General features: G+C 36.3%; 1 protein-coding gene across 1 annotated transcript; it reads left to right on the top strand.

Annotated features, from left to right (window-relative positions):
• The first annotated feature begins 3,322 nt into the window (after positions 1 to 3,322).
• LOC105058924 (BTB/POZ domain-containing protein FBL11) lies at positions 3,323 to 13,642 on the top strand. The gene is made up of 19 exons (XM_010942011.4): positions 3,323 to 3,675; positions 3,775 to 3,825; positions 4,325 to 4,445; positions 4,708 to 4,849; positions 4,960 to 5,009; positions 6,249 to 6,337; positions 6,429 to 6,537; positions 6,791 to 6,827; positions 6,960 to 7,105; positions 7,386 to 7,944; positions 8,149 to 8,430; positions 8,669 to 8,814; positions 9,494 to 9,835; positions 9,909 to 10,152; positions 10,412 to 10,467; positions 11,639 to 11,719; positions 12,807 to 12,851; positions 12,934 to 13,002; positions 13,088 to 13,642. The coding sequence occupies exons 1-19, from the start codon at positions 3,503 to 3,505 to the stop codon at positions 13,256 to 13,258; spliced, it is 2,913 nt and encodes a 970-aa protein (XP_010940313.2). The 5' UTR covers positions 3,323 to 3,502; the 3' UTR covers positions 13,259 to 13,642.
• Positions 13,643 to 19,903: the final 6,261 nt, after the last annotated feature.

Raw genomic sequence — 19,903 nt, 5'->3', positions numbered from 1 at the left:
ACTCTGGAATCGATGATTTCGACCCCCATTATTCCATCTTGGGGGTGGAAATCGAAAATACTGGCATCTTTTCTCTTCTCGTCTCGGATGGTGCTCCTTACTGGGTCCCATTGTGGCTGAACTGACAGGAATATCATCAGCAAAGGCCTCTTTCATACGGATATATTTAGGACTGGCAAAATATGATCCGATCCGTCAATCCAATCCGTATTGGATCCATCATAAACAGATTTTGATTTAGGCTAAACGGATTTGAATTGTAAACGAATCGACCCGTTTAACCAGTTTAATAATTGGATCGGATTTAGATTTTAGATATCTAACATATTTAACCCGTTTAATCTATTTAATATCCAGGTCGGATTAAGTCAGATAACCCATTTAATCTGTTTAACCTATTTCTGATCCATTTAATTCGATCTATTTAATATGTTTAACCCATTTAAGATCCATTTAATTTGTTTAAAATCTATTTAATCTATTTTTGATCTATTTAACTCAATCTGTTTAATCTGTTTAATCCATTTTAATCCGTTTAACCTGTTTAATCCGTTTAACCTAATTTGATCTATTTAATAAATGGATTAAATAGATCGGATCGGATTACCTGTTTAACAAACAGGTCAGGTTCATATTTGAATTTTTGACTTGTTTAATAAATAGATCAGGTTTGAGTTGATGAATTTTGATCCGATCTATTTATGATCCGATCCGACCCAATTGCCACCCCTAGGCATATTTCTCCACACAGACAAGCATATCCGAAAGATTCTGAGGATAAATTTTAATGAATGATTTTTTCAAGTCGTTCTTTAGCAGACTGCTCATCATTGCGGCTATCGCGGTCGACTAATCTAGATTTTGGACCTTCAGGATTGCCACATTGAATCTATTCATGAAAGAGCGGATTGACTCACTCTCCTTTGCTTGATGGTATGGAGATAGTTGGACTACTGCTATCGCTGGCTGCTGATGAAATAACCAATAAAAGATCGGCACATGTCTTCAAAAGAATGGATAGACTTGGCCTCAAACTTGAGTACCACTACGAGTGGTCCTCCTAAGGGTTGGAGGGAATGCTCGATAGAAGATTTTATCCGATGCTCCCTGAAGGATCATGGTAGCCTTGAAGATCTCTACATGATTGACGGGGTCCATGGTCCTATCGTAGACCTCCAGCTGAGATAGTTTGAAGTACAGGGAGAGTGGTTCCTGCACAATCCTTGAGACGAAGGGTGGCTGGCTGTTATACCCTTCGTAAGATAGCACCGAGGTGCTATTATTATTGAGGGCCTTTTCTATTTTCTAGCCTAACTGCTGATCGAGCTCTTAGAATTGTCTTTCAAAATCAACTTCACGGATAGTATCGGCTTTGGAGGCAGAGGAGATTGACGTCCAGGAGTTGAGTCATGGCACGACTTTGAGCTTGGAGATCGCCGCCTGGCTGACTACTGGTCCTAAGGTGACTTTGATCAGTCAACCTTCTCTTCGAACTTTAAGGAGGTCTGCGGCTTTGGTTGAGGTGGTGGCTGCAGAGCCGCAATCAAAGTAAGATTCTATGGGGGCCCGTTGTAGAAGGTACAGTGGCACCATCGAAGAAATTGTATGATGCACCGCTATAGGGGGTGCAGGGATAGTCTGAAGAGGTTATGGCACCATCTGAAAGGACGTGAGAAAGTCTAGACTGTTTGTATCATGATCGTCAGATGTTGAACTTGCTGGAAGAGCTGATTAAATTGGTCGGTCGTAACCGACATCGGTTAGACCGGTTGAATCGATGGAGGGACGACCAGTTGAACTGGCGAAAATTTTTTGACACCAGTAGTTGAACTTGATTATCAGCCTAGCTGGCTGCCTGTCGGGAAGCAACGGTATTAGAAAGCCAGAAAGATATCTATCTTGGAGCCATGAATGCGAATGTAGGCCCTTTCTCTATCTGTTGCTATTGAAATCGATCGAGATCGGAAGACGGACATCTGATCCTCATGCAGAGATACTGGCGCTAGAGTGACTGCAAAATAAGTCCCAAACTAGAGGTTGTGGCTTCGACGAGGATCCTCTAATGCTCAAATCAAAAAAGTAGAGAACAAAAGAGCAGCAACGAATTCTCTGTGAGGAATTTGATTTGATTTATCTGGATCCTCGGGGTTTAGTTTTTATATAGAAGGATGTCGGACAGCTCGGTTGTTAGCTGTGAGATTGCATGATTTCGAGATTGTCGGATCGTTGGATATGTCAAACTGGATGAGATAATTCAGTCCTCAATCGCTCTCACAAGATTAGGGGAGGCAGTTGTACCAAATTTTATCTATTCGGGATAGACAGCTGTTATGCATGTTGAGGAAATAAGTCGACTGAGCAGCTCATACATAAGTTAGACCTCCGGGATGCCTCAGCTCAACATGGAGACGGACTCTTCAGCTCATACGGTGGTCAGCGATCGTGTTAATGATTTAGAACTTGAGATGCCTTGTGATGTAGTGCTGATCCGAGGTGTTTATGGTAACCACCGTAATAGAAGTCATCCATTCCGATTCTCATTTCAAACTTCCATTGCCTCCAACTAAGCACCCCCAATAATATGTATCAATAAAAGAATATTTTAAAAATGAGAAAGAAAGAGATTTTTTTTAATTATTAGACTAATAAGATTTTGATTTTTAAATTTTTATTTTAAGATGGGTATTAGAAAAAATGTTGTAAAACCTAAAGCCCACCCTATATTTTTGGTGCCCGCCGCATGTGATTTTTGTTCGTGCACTTGAGCTTTTTTAAGAAAGAAAAAAAAAAGAAAAAGAAAAAAAAACAGTAGGGTTGAGCATGACTCGAATTAGATCGGGTTGAAAAAAAATTTAATCTGATCGAATTTAATCGGATGGAAGAAAATCCAATCCATTACTGACTGTTTATCACATATAAATTGTTTGAAACTAAAGTTAACATTTTGTGGCGGATTCGGATAGATTGTGTGGTTTGAACTTTAATATTATTCAATATTGATTTAAAATACCATAAATCAATACACCATTCAATGCATATAAAAATTAGGATATAATAATTTCATAACACCTATAAATTAATACATAACATGTTATTGTTGCAATTTTTATTTTTTCAAATAGTCTAAGTATTGAAAATATTATATCAATTAATCGATTTAATTTTATATAGATTAAAAATATAAAAATTATATTTGATTATAATTAATTAAATTTTTTATAAATTATAATCCGATTCAACTTAATTCAAATTTGGCTTCATGCAGATTCGATTTCGTACGGATTGAATTGGTTGGGTTCCTACGAGTTTTAGTTATTTGTTCAGCCCTAGGAAACATAATGGACTGTCTGTCACTGGTGAGGGTTATGATCTCTTTAATGGACGTCCACGGGGTCGCTCGGCGATGTGGAGGCAGGGGTTGGTTTTCCGATACCGGTCATGGATTGTGTTGGGATTGAATTAGGGTTCTAGCGAAGGATATAGGTGAAGAAATCGAGCGGCCATGACTTCCCATTCAGACGAAGAGTTCGTCCTTCTTGAATTGACGGATCCTTCCCCAGTAGAAGAGAAGCTTAAGCAGGAGGTCATATCGATTTCCGTCACAGAAGTCGAAACCTGGGATCTTCCTTTGATTGTTCAATCAAGAACCGTCAGAGTTCAGGCTAACCGTAGCAGGCAAGTCGTCTCCATCATTTTCTATTCAAATTTTTAAGGATTATTTATATTTTTCTTATCATTTCGACTGATGAACACTGGGAAACTTCTTTCTTTCAGGCTCATTCATCAGTCTTCGTACTTTCATGGTCTTCTTGGTGGAAATTTCCGGTTATCTCCTATCACAATCTTGGTTTCTTTGTGAATAATGTTATCTTTTTTCCATTGATTCATTTTTTAACATTAGTTTTATCTTTTCCATCATACTTCTCTGGTTATATTCAATTCAAGAAAGTCAGAATGTCCAATCTTTGTTAGAGTTGCTCTAATTCTCTAAGCTTTTGTCAGGTTTTTAAACTGACACTGTTTTACACTTAATTTCTTGGCTAAACGCATTGATTTAGTTGGTAGCATTTGCCTGTCTCTTATGTACCTTCTCTTTCCATTATTTTCTTGAGCTTAAGGGATCCTTCTCTACTGCTACATTTTAGATTGGCCCAAATCCAATTTATGTTATGGCTTATGAGGTGTTGCGGCTCGTATTATATGCACTGTAATCATGACGTTTGCCACCTTAGTTTATTTCATACAGTTTCAAGTGATGACATGGTTTTGACTTTTTTCTCTCAAGAAAAGACATGGTTTTGATTTTTAACTTTTCATTCTGCAGTGAATCAAGCCTCAACTATGTTTCAATCCAATGGAACATAGAAACAGTTATTAATGTCCTGCAGTTTATCCATGGTTCTTCACTCAGTATAACATCTAGCAATTTTATCCCCCTTTTGGAGGTAAGTTTCTATTTTTAAAGGTGAAAGAACAGATTTCTGTGCAAACACCATGGATTGCTAACCTCGATGCTTTATTTGATGCTACTGTCATAATTTTGGTGCCCATGCTCAAGAGCCTGCAGATCATTTTGCCGTTATGAGTTGTTTTCCTTAAGCTTTATGGTGCTTTGTTAAAGGCTTTGAATTGCACATGCACTTACATAACGAAGAATATAGGCATGCTTTTTCTTAACTTAGTCTGTTTATACTTTCATTTTTGCAGGGTGCGCTGTTTTTTGGAGTTGAGAGGCTTTTGTTGGAATGTGAAACTTGGTTTTGTAAGATCACATCTGAAAGAGGGCTCTCTTCACGGCAGATATCACTGGGCACCATAATTGAAATCTGGAATTTCAGCTTAGAAAATGGTCAGTTTGATAATGACAGTTTTACTGTTCATGTAGTCGGCTATATGGAGCATGTTAATCTGAATTTGTGGCACGTATTCATTAAGGTCTGATGTATTATGTGATTGCAGGAATTGGCTTTGTTGCAGAACTATGCAAAGGCTATCTGGCACGCAATTTTGTAGGTACAAGTTCTGGGAATTTTGTATTTTTGTTTTAATCTTGTTGTTATTCAAAATTTATATTATTTTATTTTTCATATTTCAGGGAAGTCCCTAAGAGACGCATCTCTTGAGAATACGGTAGTTATTCTCCAAGAGATATGTCCTTTCTTCTTGCAGCAACTCTTTATGAGAGGGTGTGTTCTTTCATGAAAAGAGCTGCATGGAGGAATGCTTCTAAAGTGTTAGGTCTTGGCTTATATCCTTTCAAACCTGTAAATTGTAGTTCATGGGCTGCCTAAATGTCAAAAAAAGAGTGCTGAGAGATCCCTACTAATACCATCGCTCATTTTATTAGTGTTTTATTTGTGTTGTTCCCTTCAAAACCGGTTCTGGTTCATACTTGATTCATCTTATTAGAGTGCAATTTAAGATGATTATGAAGTGGTTCATTGTTTCCTAAGAGTAGATTGCCATCAACTATTTGCACTTGTGCAGGGTGAATTCTCCTGTAAGAGTCATTTTGAATAATCTATCAGGATTGAGCTAGATTTCCTACTGGATTCATGGATTGGGTGGCCCAGTTGGACATAGTCCATATTAACTCAACTCCCCTAGGCCAAATCCAGGGAGAGGCGGGATAAGTCTCCCTAACTATGTCCATCATGCATAAATGATGACGTGCTTCTTAGGTGGGATAAGTGTGACTAGTTATGTTTGTGGTTGCAAGGTCTCAGAATTGGCAGGAAAGAGAATTGCTTGGGTCCTTCAGTTTGCAACTCTGAAGTCACAGTGCCCTATATTACATGAAGTAGTCTGTTAAATTTTGTGCATCATATAAAGCGAGGTTGAATAGTGTCCCTTATGTTCATTGCTATATACTCCAAAAGGATATTTGTCTTATCTGTTAATCATTTCTATTGCTGACGTGGTTTTTTTGTGCAACATGTTTAAGCATTTCTCTTTTAAAGGACATGTTTATCCATGTGTGATAAATTTTCATGGTTCTTGCATTGTGTGAACTTTTACTTGCGGACATTTCCTGCATATATTGGGGGACTACACTTGGATGAAATATGGTGCTAGAGGGGAGTGAGCTAAAATTGTATTTTTGATATTTTCATATTAATGTGGGGGCAGATTCTGACTGTTTCTGAATTGTTTCTTTATCCAGTTGTTTCATATTGAACTTCATTCCCAAATCATTAACCAGTGATTTCCATCAAGGATGCTGAATTTTGAAATACACATTTCTGCAGGCATGGGCTATTTCATGTAGCTTGTTTGCTTGTATTCCATATAACTTATTACATTCCTCCTTAGAAGACCCTCAGCTGACTGTGGACAGGTTGGTGCTTCTCGTTATTAAGGACTAATTCATATTTTGGTATATAATAATTTCTTTACACTTTTCTTTGTGTTTTTATAATCCTATGCAGTGAGAAGCAACTCTGTGAGGCTCTTCTGATCTGGCTTTCTAACAATGCAAAATCTTCAGAATGCATGCCAGTCATCTCTGGAAACAACAAGTTTGATATTCTTAAGAAGGTAAACAACCAAACCTTGTTATAGAAATGTCTGACAATGGATATCTGCTGGTTATGATCTAATGTTTCAGATATTATGTTCCCAAAAAATTGTGCAATTTCCTCTACTTCATATTAGTCTAAGTATCAGTGAAAAAAAATTGTTGCATCAGTGTGTTCATAATCTTGTCACATTAGCTTTTCTGTTCTAAATGATAATATTGCTATTATCTTAAGTTTGTTTTGGAGGATCATTTGTTTATTTTCCTGACCAGGTCAGGATCTGCCTTCTGCCTTTGGGGTTTGCTGCAGGTATGCTTATTGTCTTATTGATTTACTTCAGCTGCCTGGGAAAATATGTTGATGATGTCATTTATTTCTTTTCATTGTCAGTTATTATAAATAACACTGTAATCATTGCTTATAAAAAGTCTTTGCTTGCAGAGCTAAGGAGACACTTATCCCAGTTTGCGGATGAGATTGTTAATACAATCCTTGACATGATAAAAGATTGTTACTCAAGCCTACTGCGTTCCATTACAGATGATAATGTAGACAAATTCAGAATACGTTTAACAGAATATTCTGAGGTGCTGGTCTTATTCTATGTCTGCTAGTTCTGAGCATCACTAGAACTTCTTCTGCCATACATTCTTCCTTCTTGTTGATGCTTTGTTGTTCAATAAAGAAAAAGAAGGGAAAAAATTGAACTGCTATATATTTCCTGGATGAGTTCAACCTCTCTCTCTGTCTTTCTCTCTCTCTCTCTCTCTAAAATGCTATGTATTTTTTTGTGTTACTTCTCGTCTATTGGATTATAAGAATTATACTTTGTGTAATTCATGGATATTACCTGCTTTTGTTGTCCAGAAAATAATACTTTCAGGCTGCGCCCATATAACGGAGGCCTTTTTGTTTCTGGCTGTGCTTCCATCTGATTTGGATGCTACATTGAGGAAAACAATCTTATCTGCTTTTACTGGACTTGATCATCATACTGCAGATCATTATCGAAAATTGATGAAGTCAATTAAGATGTTATCTTTTGAAGCTGTACATGAGATTGATATATCTCAGTGTTCAAAGGTCCATTCTGCTGCTGCTGTTATATGGTTACACTTGGCATTGCCATCATTAAGAACATTAAAAGCATCTCATAATCTGCAATTTAAATTGGAAGATTTGTATTGCGTGATACAAAAATGTCCTCTGATCGCTGAAGTTGATTTGACTGTGGATGTTAGTTCGGTGATACCCACAAAAGTATCAGTATTGTCTGCTAGTGCTGAAAGATATCAACTTTCAGATTGCAGGTCCTGTAAGATGCTGGAAAAAATACTGTTATCAAATATTGAAAATCTTACATTGAGAAATCCAGTTCTGTCAAATATCACAAAACTGACTTTGGAAGGTCGAAATGATCTCAATGGTAAGACATGATTCTCAAACTGGTTTTATCAGCCTAAATGCTGATTTGAACCCCACAAACATGCCACTTAATTATGAAATGCCTGTTGTTTCTTTATTATTCTTTCACTTCTGTTATTTAAGTTAAAATTTTATTTGTTTTTCATCTAGAAATTGTGGAACAGAATGGATTTTTATTTTATTCTTCAACTTTTGCTATTTTCAGATCTGGACCTGCTGAAGATCTCTGCTCTCTCTGATTCTTTATCTTACTTAAACATTAAAGGGTGTACTGTTGTAACAGATGCAGGCATATCCAAGCTTCTATGCAAATGCTTCAAAATCCTTTCACTGATTTTATCTTACACATCCTTTGGGATAAATTCAATTCTAACGCTTTGTTCTGGTTGTATATTGCCTGATAGCTTTCCCGAAATTCATCATGATCACAAATATTCAAACACAATGGCATTTAGGCTCCAACAGCTTGATATAGGCGGCTGTAAAGGTGACTTGATTTTATTTTATTTTTGAAGATCAGGAAACTGTCTTTAGCTTTAAGCTCAACTCAATCAGAAACCTGACTGTTGAGCTTAAAGTTTCATTAAAAATGCATTCAAGATTAGAATCATAAAAAATTTAGGTGACCTGGGTTTTATACGTGATAGCCCAATATGTCAGGTTTTGATTAATCCACGATGAACTCTGATAAATGTATGTCTTATATGATTATTGTTCTTCCACAGGTGCTGACCAAATTTCTATGTTACAACTTATGAGCTGTACATATATGTTGAAGCTTCTGAGTTTAAGGGAGACTTCCCTTATCGATGATGTTCTTTACAACTTCATGGGTTCTTCTCTGGAGAGCATTGATGTCTCTGAGACCATGGTGATCAGTCTTCACTGCTTTCTAATTTGCCATTTTTCATGATTGTTCATGTTGAAATGCACCACATCTCTATAGTGTTCCTTTCTTTATGTTATCTTAGGTGTCCCTTGTTACAAATGGAATATGCCACGTTTTTGCTTTACTCTGGGGTGTGTGTGTTTACTACCTCTGTCTTAGTTATGGTGCTAAACCTAGCCCAACTGTCTTCAAATGGAAGAATTATTGCTTGAAAAATGAAGAAGATAAAAGAAGAAAGTTTGTCTATCGAGAACAAACATGTTAGGTGTTAACCTCATAATGATATTGCTACCAGACAACATTTATTATATTTTAAACTCACAATCAGACTCATTTCAACACTGTTAGACGTGACAAGAGGCTACTACTGCATTTTTTATTGATCTCTGCTTTGATTATTTAAGGTGAGCAACTATAAACACTTCAGAATCTGGAGACTTATCTCCCGAACTACAGGGACTTGGATTCATTATGAGGGTGAATAGCTAATATTTACTTTCTAAATCTAACCTTTGAACGTAAGATTCTATACGTAACTATACTGCTTTACTTATACATGGTGGAGTCATATGAAGTCCTTAGCCATGTTGACAATTGTCATTAGCTTGAGATAATAATTTTATGTTCTAGTCTTTGACATGGTTCTGCTTGTGAAATCCAGGTTTCTATGAAAGCTTTAACTTCTGTTGTTAGACAAAATCCAGGTGTAAGGATTTTGAAAGCAACTGGCTGTAGAAACTTGCATCAGCCCAATTGTGATGATTGGATGCTCACTGGTGGTGCCAGCTTTGAAGATCTTCTCTGCGAGTTAAGTAAGAGTTGTGTCATGGAAGAAATGGCTTTTGGATGGGGATTTTCCTGTTTAACAATGAAAGAACTAGAACCTGCTGTGAGAAAATTAAGGGGAGTAACTCTTGGTATGGGTGCATCACCAGGCCATTATGTGCTCTGTGAACTTCCAAAGATGTGTCCATTGCTAGAGTCTGTCATTCTCATTTTTCAGGTTATTACATATTTATATTAGATCATACAAATTGCTATAATTTCTTTCAATAATAAATTTCCGTGTTTACCAGGTGATTTCTGACAGTATATTGAGAAGTATCCTGGAATCCTTAAAACATCTGCGGGTGCTAGGATTATGCTGCTGTCTTGGTGAACTGACTTCGTTTAGCTTTTGGATCAGCATGCCTATGTTAAAGACACTGAGGCTAGAGTGGGTAACTCCATGGATGACAAATAATGATTTGGCAATCCTGACCCAGATCTGTCCAAACATTGTTGAACTTTCTTTGTCAGGGTGTAAACTTCTTGATTCAGGTTATGTGTACTCCAAATTCTAAGAGGCTATCTGGACATCGATGCATGTGTTGGCAAAGGATTCCAACATGTGCTTTGAGCTGCACAGTCTGACTGCTGTGCGGGTCCCATTTAATTCTTGGGTGGGATACACTGCATTTAGTAGGTGTATACAAGTTGCAGTGCATGTGGGAGATCTTTTCCTGTACATGCTTTTATGTCACCACTGCCTTTATTCCAATGCAGTTGCTGACAAACTTATTTATTGGCTTTCTCGCAGACTCACAGGAAATCATTTGTTCTGGATGGCCAGGCTTGACATATATTCATTTGGAGGTTTGTTTGAGATGGTCTCATTTTAGTGCATCTACCTTTGCTAGTTGGCTATTCTCCAGCTTCTGTACTTTTGTGTGTTTTTTTAGTTCATCTAGCTATTGATGTAAAAGCCATGTGATATTATGAATAATTTATGATTGTCATGATACATAAAGGTCAATAAATAATAAATAGCTATGGCTAATTAGTATGCTTATGCAACAAACTATGATAGTATTCCCTAATAAGAAGAGTTACAGTGGCTGAAATATCTTACAAGTCTTATAGTTTTCTTACGTGTTATGTCACCTTTACTCTTCTTGTATTTAAAAGTCATCATATTGATTATAGAAGAAATGTGAAAGTCCTTGTTGTATCTTCATTCTTTGAATAATTATATGCCTTTCCATCTCTTATTGACAATACAACGATACCGGAAAGAGGATGTTATATGATTATGGATATTCATGATTCATTATTTGATTAGTAGGTTAGGTATAGGGGTGTAATCGAGTCGAGTAGCTAGAGGCTCAAGCTCGACTTGATTCAAAATACTTGGGCTTGAAACTTGACTCGAGATTGATCGAGCCTTAATATTCCAAGCTTGAGCTCGATTCAATTAAAAAAAGATAATACTTGAGATTGACTCTACTTGACTCGAATATTAACCAAACCATATGCGAGCTTGAGTTTGAACTCGAACGCGAGCCTTAGCTTATTCATAATGTATATAGTATTAATAAAAATAGTATTATTAAAAATGTATATAAATTTGAATAGGTTCATGAGCTTTCAAGCTGAGTATTTCACTGAGCTCGATTCAAAAAATTATTCGAGCTACTCCAGCTCGATAGTAGCCGAGTTGAGTCGAGCCCGAGTAGCTCGACTCATTTGCACCTCTAGTTGCTCAGGCATTCTTTCATTATTCACCATTTTTGGTTGCTCCCATGCTTTTTGGGAGTCGTTTGTATCGACTTGTTATTCTACTAAATATCACTCATGAGTAGAAATATATTACGTCATCTGAATAAAATGGTAGGAATAATTTTATTAATTTTTCAGGGAGAAGTTTTCCCTGGAATGGCAGTATTTGTAAAGAATCATATATTCAAGTAGTGGCCATCTTATCTAACTTTTTTATGCACCCATGTAGTTTGTTACATCTTGATTATGTTCTTATTTCATTCATCAGGACTGTGGCAAAATAACATCTAATGGAGTTTCTTTTCTTTTCAATTGCAAAGCTGTTGAAGATCTCTTATTACGCCACATTGTGAGTGCCCAACTGATGCTTATTCTCAACCTAGATGCTATTTTCATGTCATGTGAAAGGAATATAAATGCCTTTAGGAGGCAATGTGAATTATGAATTTCTCTTAGAGGCAACTTTCATTTATAGTTATGTATTGTATTCTGAGATTCTTGCTTAAGAGAGTTTTAATACTCTAAGGAACTTTCTATATTCCAATTAACCAGCTGGGATAAAAAAAACTTTCTGTATTTCAAGCAAAGTAACTCAGATGAGATAAAAATGTTAAAGTCATTGACATTTTTGTAAAATTCACGACCTAGGCAGTTTCATTCAGAAGTCAAATGTCAGAATAGGCTAAGCATCGATATTTACCTTGATACAGCATGATGAATTTCTCTCACCCATTAGACTGCCTATATCCCATTAGACTGCCTATATTTTGTGTAGGCTTGCACAGCACTAAAGTTTAAAATTTGATGCAATCTCAACTTTTATCCATATTAAAAACCAGTGTGATGGTTTGCTCTTGCTAAGTGCTCTGCCATGAAAGGGTAGCAACTTTACAGCTTGACCACTTGAAAGTTGCTGATTTTCCAAAATGCCTCAACCTACTTCGGTACACTTTTTTATTCTAATTGCATTTGAAAATGACAACCTGTTTCCAGGTTATCTTTTTTATGCATCTCTACTCGATGCAATTTTGAACCTTGTTGCATTTGTTCCCATGTGGTCTGTTGAGTGTGTGGTTGCTACTTTTCATTCTTTTCTGATTTTTTTTTGGTTACATTGAAAATATTATGTGAGAATGAAGTTGCATAAAGGAAGATTGCATCACATATGATGGAAGTTTACTACCTTGTTAACTTGAAATTTATGCAAATAACATGATCTTATGCGGGTTCACAAGGATTAAAAAAGTGTCTTTCTTCGTCCTGAAGGGTTATGTTACGATTACATGCTTACAACCTTGTTTATTGTACAACTTGTATCGGCATCATATGGCACAAGTCATATAGGAATTCTCAATCATCCCATGTCAATTGTAATGATATTCTTGATGAATATTTCAGTCTGTGTTAAACTAATTTTTTTGTAATCGGGATTGTAGGGGCGAGGTATTGGAAGGAACTTCATATGTGATGCTGCTTTAGAGGTACACCTTCATTTTTCTTCTATTTTCCTTCCTACCGTGGGTTAAGTTTGACAAGACATTGAGCTGCCTCTGTCAATTACAGTTGCCTGTGCTCCGGAAGGTTGCATTGGATCTCTGCGATGCTTGTGAAGGAGGTTTTGTCAGCCCAAGTGTGAGTAAATTCATAATGGATATCAAAATAACCATAAATTTCATTGCTTATACCAAAGATGCTTTCCTTATTTTCCTGATTGCAGCATGCTGAGAGGTATTCTGTCAGCACTGTGAAAATTAGTCGCTGCAAGTCACAGAGATGCACATTTGAGTTTCAGACGGTGGAGACATTCAAGCCAGTGCATAACGAAACTATTGTTTTAGAGTGGAATAGCACGGAACTGCGGACAACAATGGTGAAAGAAAGAATATAGCGTGGGGACAAATGCAAAACAGGGTCTGGGGCTCACAGACAACAGATAGATATTCCCCAAAGCTATACCCCATCCTCAGTTTTGTAAGAAACAGTAGGGTGCGACTGCTCCGATGGGAATCCGGGGCTGTTGAGACACATGATGCTATATAAAGGTGTACGTTAGAGAAAGAATTTAGCTGTACCGGAAATTATAAGAACACCTTTTGGGCTTTCACAATCACTTAGAAAAAAAGGGAAATTAAGGTGCCATATTTTTCAGATTCCTACAGGACACTGGTACTTCAAGCATTATAATACGGGTTGTACAACAAAATATAGGTTCAATAAAATAAACTGGAGGATGATAGCTTACTATTTCTTCATCCCCAAATTGCTATTTCAATATTCCTAATGTTCTCCTTCCTATCTAACGCCTCTTTCCCTATCTGTCAAGATATCTCGATGGATTGCAAAGACAGATTCAAGGGTGAAGTCGATCCAAAAATTTTCAATTGGCTTCACTAATGTTCCGGCTCAAAAGGATTTGAACTCAGATGCGCTAATTACCTTTCTACATCCTCAGATTCATCTATGATTTCCTTCTGGGATCTAAACAGCCATTTCTCCTATCCAAATACTCTTTCAAACCACGGCACCGATCCTTGGACCTTGGTACATGAGGAGAAATTATTGATTAGAATAAGCCTATCACGTGTATCTTACATCATCCAATAACAAATCAATACTGTTCTAATCAATAATTTATTGTACATGAGTGGCAAATTTCTGCTACAGGAATTTGCGGCAAATTTCGATTACGGTAAATGCCCCATGTCCTAACCAATCAAAATCTGACATGCACGTAACTAGTAAAAAACTTCTAGAACCTTTTTTGAGATTGGATTTGTTATTAACTTTTGTTGTAGATGATAGGATAGTCATAAACTGAATGGTAGCAGTGCTCCTAGGTGAATGACAGAAAGGCTTAGGAAGGGCTGATTCTTGGTCTTTTACGAGTATAATTAATAACGATTTTGCTAATTATATTTATTTTTCTTTGTTGTGGTGTTGTATGTGTGACCAAGGAAAAAATGTCAACTTGTGCACCTTTTAATGTCTTCTTCTTGGAAAATAAACTGGTGGTAATTCTTTTGCATCAGCTAATCCTTCAGTAAGCAAACTGAATTCTGCAGAAGAATACATTCAGGTCGTCTCCACTGACAACAAAGAATTTTGGTTCATCCATTTTGGAAACTACGATGGTGCTGTAAAGAGCCTGCAGGAAGCTTTGCAGGCTATGTAATAATCCAACCTATTAGGCCCTGGATCAAGCCCATCTAGATTTAGGTGCACTAAGCCCGCCTAAAAAAAAAAAAAAAAAAAAAAAAAGGAACCAGAAGACTCCTGGAGTCTTCTTCTTCCTCCTCTTGCCGACTACAATAAGGACTCTTACGGCCACTAGGAACCCTAGGAAGACCTCTATAAAATCCCCTTCCCTCCATGGCTAGCCACGACGAGCAACGGATTTTTCTTCTTATTTTTCTCGAATTTTTCCGTTGAAGCTGCGGATATCCTCATCATGTTCGTTTCAAATTCTCGCAGGAGACCTTACCGGAGTCAGAGGTAAGCTCCGGCCTTTCTTCCTCTCTTCCTTCCCCTCCTCCCCATGGCTTTGTTCACCCTCGTCGGCCATCAGGTTCGTCGGGAAACCCACAAAACCATAAGGCCCTGTTTTGCTCTTTTCAGTTGGGCCATCTTCCTCTCTTTTCCGACCACCGACGCCGTCGTCTACGACGTCTCACCCGTAGGATAGGATTTCATCTCTCTATCCCTCTTCTTTGAGGGTCTTGGCCGTCGGTGACCGGTCAATGATCAGAAAATAAAAGAAAAATGGTGGTACCCTATTTTTTTGATTTTTCTTGATTTCTTGCTGGCCGAATCTTGCCGCCGATCATCCCTTGCCTCACCGTCGTCGACTGTCACTGTCGGATATCCGATCAAGCCGCCGCCCCTCGTCAGAGCTAAGCCATCGAGTTTCTTTTGATCCATCCTCAGTTCGGTCGAGAAGAGAAAGAAGAGAAGAAAAAGAAAGAAAGAAGAAGAAAAGAAAAAAAAAAAAAAAGAAGAAGAAGGAAAAGAAAAGAAAAGAAAAGAAAAAGAAAAAAAAGAAAAAGGAAAAGAAAAAGAAAGAAAAGAAAAAAAAAGAAAAGAAAAGAAAAGGAAAGAAAATGAAAGTGAATTTTCCTCTCTCCTCTCTCTATCTTCTCTCTCCATCTTTTCTCTTTAAATTTTCTCTTTATTTTCTCTCTCTAGACCTTTCTCTCTTTATGGATTTTGTCTCTCTAGGATCATTCTCTCTTTTTGATTGCATCACGGATCCTAGAATAAATTTGAGATGAAAATATGATGACCTGAGATTGCTCCGAAATTCGTACAGTAGATTGGATCCCAGTTTGGTCATTGTTTGAAATTTATAACATCGATCATAGTTAATCCATATTGAGTCACCTTTATATGATCTTTGATAATCTCGATCATGATTGCCTCGGTTGAAGGATATAAGATTTTCTCTCTCTAAAATTTTCTGTCTCTAAAATTTTTTCTTTCTTCATAGATTTTCTCTCTCTAGAAGTCTTGTGGACCAATGGAGGGTCCAGATACTCAGACAAATCCAGATTTTGGATAATTCTAGGAGAAGTCCTGGATTTATGTTATTAGGATCGATTATCGATAATTTCTCCATATATGATTTTTATATTTGATCAGGATCATGAAGAGATATGATTGTTTGCATAAGATGTCGAATGGAATATCTTATTTTCAAAATTCATAAATCAAAGAAGAACATTGATTTCTATATTTGGATCAGTCATCGGTAAAGATAAGAATCTCTGTACATGATCACCATTATATATATGCTATTTTATTATTGATCTTGCATCATTGGTTTTGCATCATCAGATTTGAGATCGATGAATTTATTATATCTGAGATACTGTTATTTGATTTTGAGCATAAGTATGTTATGTCAATATATATGTATCAGAGATTGATAGTATTATTATATAGATATGATATATCTAAATTGATCATAATGTAAGTCGGAATTGATTTGATGAAATCAATACATAATGATTAAATGAAAAAGAGAGATATGGTATGGACTAGCCTTGTCATGTGGAACAACCCACTAGGAACTTATGCCTGGGACAGCCAGCCAGGAGCTTATGCTTGGGATAGCCTCCACTGGCTTATAGGTGGATCAGCCAGCCAGGAGCTTATGTCTGGGACAGTCCGTCAAGAGCTTATGCCTGGGACAGCCTCTCACGGACTTTCGAATGTGGGACAGCCAGCCAAGAGCTCATCTTGGGACAGCCTTGAAAGGTTTTTAAGTGAAAATTGATTCGAATGATGACTGAGGTATAGATTTAGTTAGTCTAGAGCCAGAAAGAAAAGGTTAAAAATCATGTGATTATGAAAAGAGAAATGAAAGATAAGACATGAAATAATTATTGAACAAAAATATTTCACCTGTTAATATATGATGATGCATTTCTTTTGATAAGATAGATAATTTATAGATATTTACAGTATTCTGGATATTTAACATGTGATTTTATGTTTTATTGCTTATCCTTATTTTTAGATTATATTATTATATTGATGTGATATGAAAATTTTTATTGGGCTGTAAAGCTCACACCTCTCCATTTCTCTTTTTCTTCTCAGAGTTACAGGATGCTCATGATTGACTACATTTTTCTTTTTCTTCTCAGAGTTACAGGATGCTCATGATTGACTGTGGTTTGAATTTACGGGTGAGTAGATGAATAAATAGAATATCATAATATTTGATCAGAGGATTGAAAGAATTTCAATTGTAATTATGCAAGTTTTACTAGTTATTATTGAAATTAGATATTATAGATGTTGGGGTTGTAAGGAATTATTTTTGGCTTTGCATATTCTTTAGGGCTTGCTCTAAGGAGTATGTGGCTATCATGTATTCTAGAGAGAAAAAATTTTAGAGAGAGAAAGTAGAGAGAGAAAATGAAGAAAGAAAATATTTATATCCTTCAAACGAGGCAATCATGATCGAGATTATCAGAGATCATATCAAGGTGACTCAATATGGATTAACTATGATCGATGTTATAAATTTCAAATAAGGACCAAGCTGGGATTTAATCTACTTCACAAATTTCGAAGCAATTTCAGGTCATCATATTTTTATCTCAAGTTTATCCTAAGATCCGTGATACAATCAAAGAGAGAGAATGACCCTAGAGAGACAAAATCCATAAAGAGAGAGAAAGGTCTAGAGAGAAAAAATAGAGACAGAATCTAGAGAGAGAAGATGGAGAGAAAAGATAGAGAGAGGAGAGAGGAAAACTCACTCTCATTTTTTTTTCTTTTCTTTCCTTTTCTTTTCCTTTTCCTTTTTCTTCTTTTTCTTTTCTTTTCTCTTTCTTCTTCTCTTTTTTTTTTTGCTTTTCTTCTTCTTCTTCTTTCTTTCTTTTTCTTTTCTTGTTTCTCTTCCCGATCGAAAAGAGGATGGACCAAGGGGAACTCGGTGGCTTGGCTCCAACGAGGGGCGGCGGCTTGACCGGATGTTCGACAGTGATGGTCGATGGTAGTGAGGCAAGGGATGGCCGGCGGCAAGGTTTGACCGGCAAGAAATCAAGAAAAATCAAAAAAATAAGGTACCATCATTTTTTTTTATTTTCTGATTATTGATCGATCACCAGCAGTCAAGACCCTCAAGGAAGAGGGATAGAGAAATGAAGTCCTATCCTACGGGTGAGACGCCGCAGACGACGGCATCGGTGGTCAGAAAAGAGAGGAAGATGGCCTGACCGAACAGAGCAAAATAGGGCCTTATGGTTTTGTGGGTTTCTCGACGAACCCGACGGCCGACGAGAGTAGACAAAGCCATGAGAAGGAGGGGAAGGAAGAGAGAAAGCAGGGCTGGGGCTTACCTCCGACTCCGGTGAGGTCTCCTGTGAAAATTTGAGACAAACATGATGAGGACATCCACAGCTTCAATGAAAAAATTTGAGAAAAATAAGAAGAAAAATTCGGTGCTCGTCGTGGCTAGTCATGGAGGAGGGAAGGAGGATTTTATAGAGGCCTTTCTAGGGTTCTTAGTGGCCCTAGGAGTCCTTATTCTAGTCGGCAAGAGGAGGAAGAAGAAGACTCCCAACGGGAGTCTTCTCGTTCCATTTTTTTTTTAGGCGGGCTTAGTTGACCTAAATCTAGATGGGCTTGATCCAGGGCCCAATAGGCTGGGTTATTACATTCTCCCCCCCTTAAAATAATTTTTTTCTCGAAATTAAGTTATGTTGTTGAGATACGTACTTAAAAATATACACTCATCATGTCATTCTCACGTTTTCGATAATGTCTTACATATTATTTATTTCTCATGATCTTGATTTAACAAAATTATATAAAATCTTAATTTATTTTTTTTTATATTGATTTTTTAATTTTTTTCGAAGAACAGTAATATTTTGACCTTGTATTAACATATTATAGTTATTTGTCCAATACATTCTACTCTAAATTCATAATTATCTCAGACTATCTATGATAGAAAATAAAGAAAGACCAAACATCAGGTACTCTTCACAATCATCGATTTCTTTCTTCTCTTGACCTTTCAACAAATTTAGTAGGTAGACTTTCATCTTAAGAAAATCTCAAGCTTCTATGTTAGTTCGAGCAACAATGTTAAATTTTGAAAAATAAAATTTGTGTCAAGACATTCTAAGTTTGAACTAATAAAAGAACTATCAAGCTATTAACAATAAGCTTGAGATGTCTAAGATTTTTTTTAGCATTATCTGTAATGAAATAACCTACTGGCAAAAATTATCTGGCTAAGATCAGATTAGGTCAAAATTTGTAGCATCCTTTCATTATCCATAAAATCCTTCCTTATTTGCAACTAATGTATTCCATAATATCTTTTGATTTAAAAGATTAATATTTCTAATCAATTTAAACTACTATGCTTTTGCCGCGCACTCTGATCTTAACTTACCAAATTATATAAGTCTATCAAAGATAAAAATATCTTTGTATGTTAGATCAATCAAAGATAGATCCAACTTTCAAATTTCATATAAAATTTAGAGTAAAACTTTAAGTTTCTTTATCTTTACTACCCCTTGGGCATAGCACATCAATATTAAATCTTGATCCACTTCCTATGTTTGAAATCATTGCATAAATTTCATCACTCTTCAAGAATCCAACATATCTAGAATCAATTGGAGTTAACCTTAGATTTACTTTACAATCATTTAGACAATTTTCAAACCAACTTTTTTTTTAAAAGAATTAACTCTAACTTGAAGAAGCTAGAAGAACTCAAGTCAATATCTTTGTAAGTAGAATCAACTTGGTTATTTCTTGTAAAGCTCCCTTCATCACAACCTTTAGCATTAATAGATAAATCCATACAAAATCTTGTCTCTTATATAAGTCATTCAAAATTTAACAATAATAAGATATCTTATATCAGCTTAGAAATCTAAATTCTGACTTGAATTATAGTCTACAATCTTTAATAATCATAAAAAAATAAAAAATCTAATCCAAAGATAAAAATATAAATTATTAAAAATTTCATCATAACCTATATATCATACTCTAACAA

This window comes from Elaeis guineensis, chromosome 9 (assembly GCF_000442705.2).
Source record: "Elaeis guineensis isolate ETL-2024a chromosome 9, EG11, whole genome shotgun sequence".
Taxonomy (NCBI): Eukaryota; Viridiplantae; Streptophyta; class Magnoliopsida; order Arecales; family Arecaceae; genus Elaeis; species Elaeis guineensis.
This window is presented reverse-complemented; position numbering and strand designations above follow the sequence as displayed.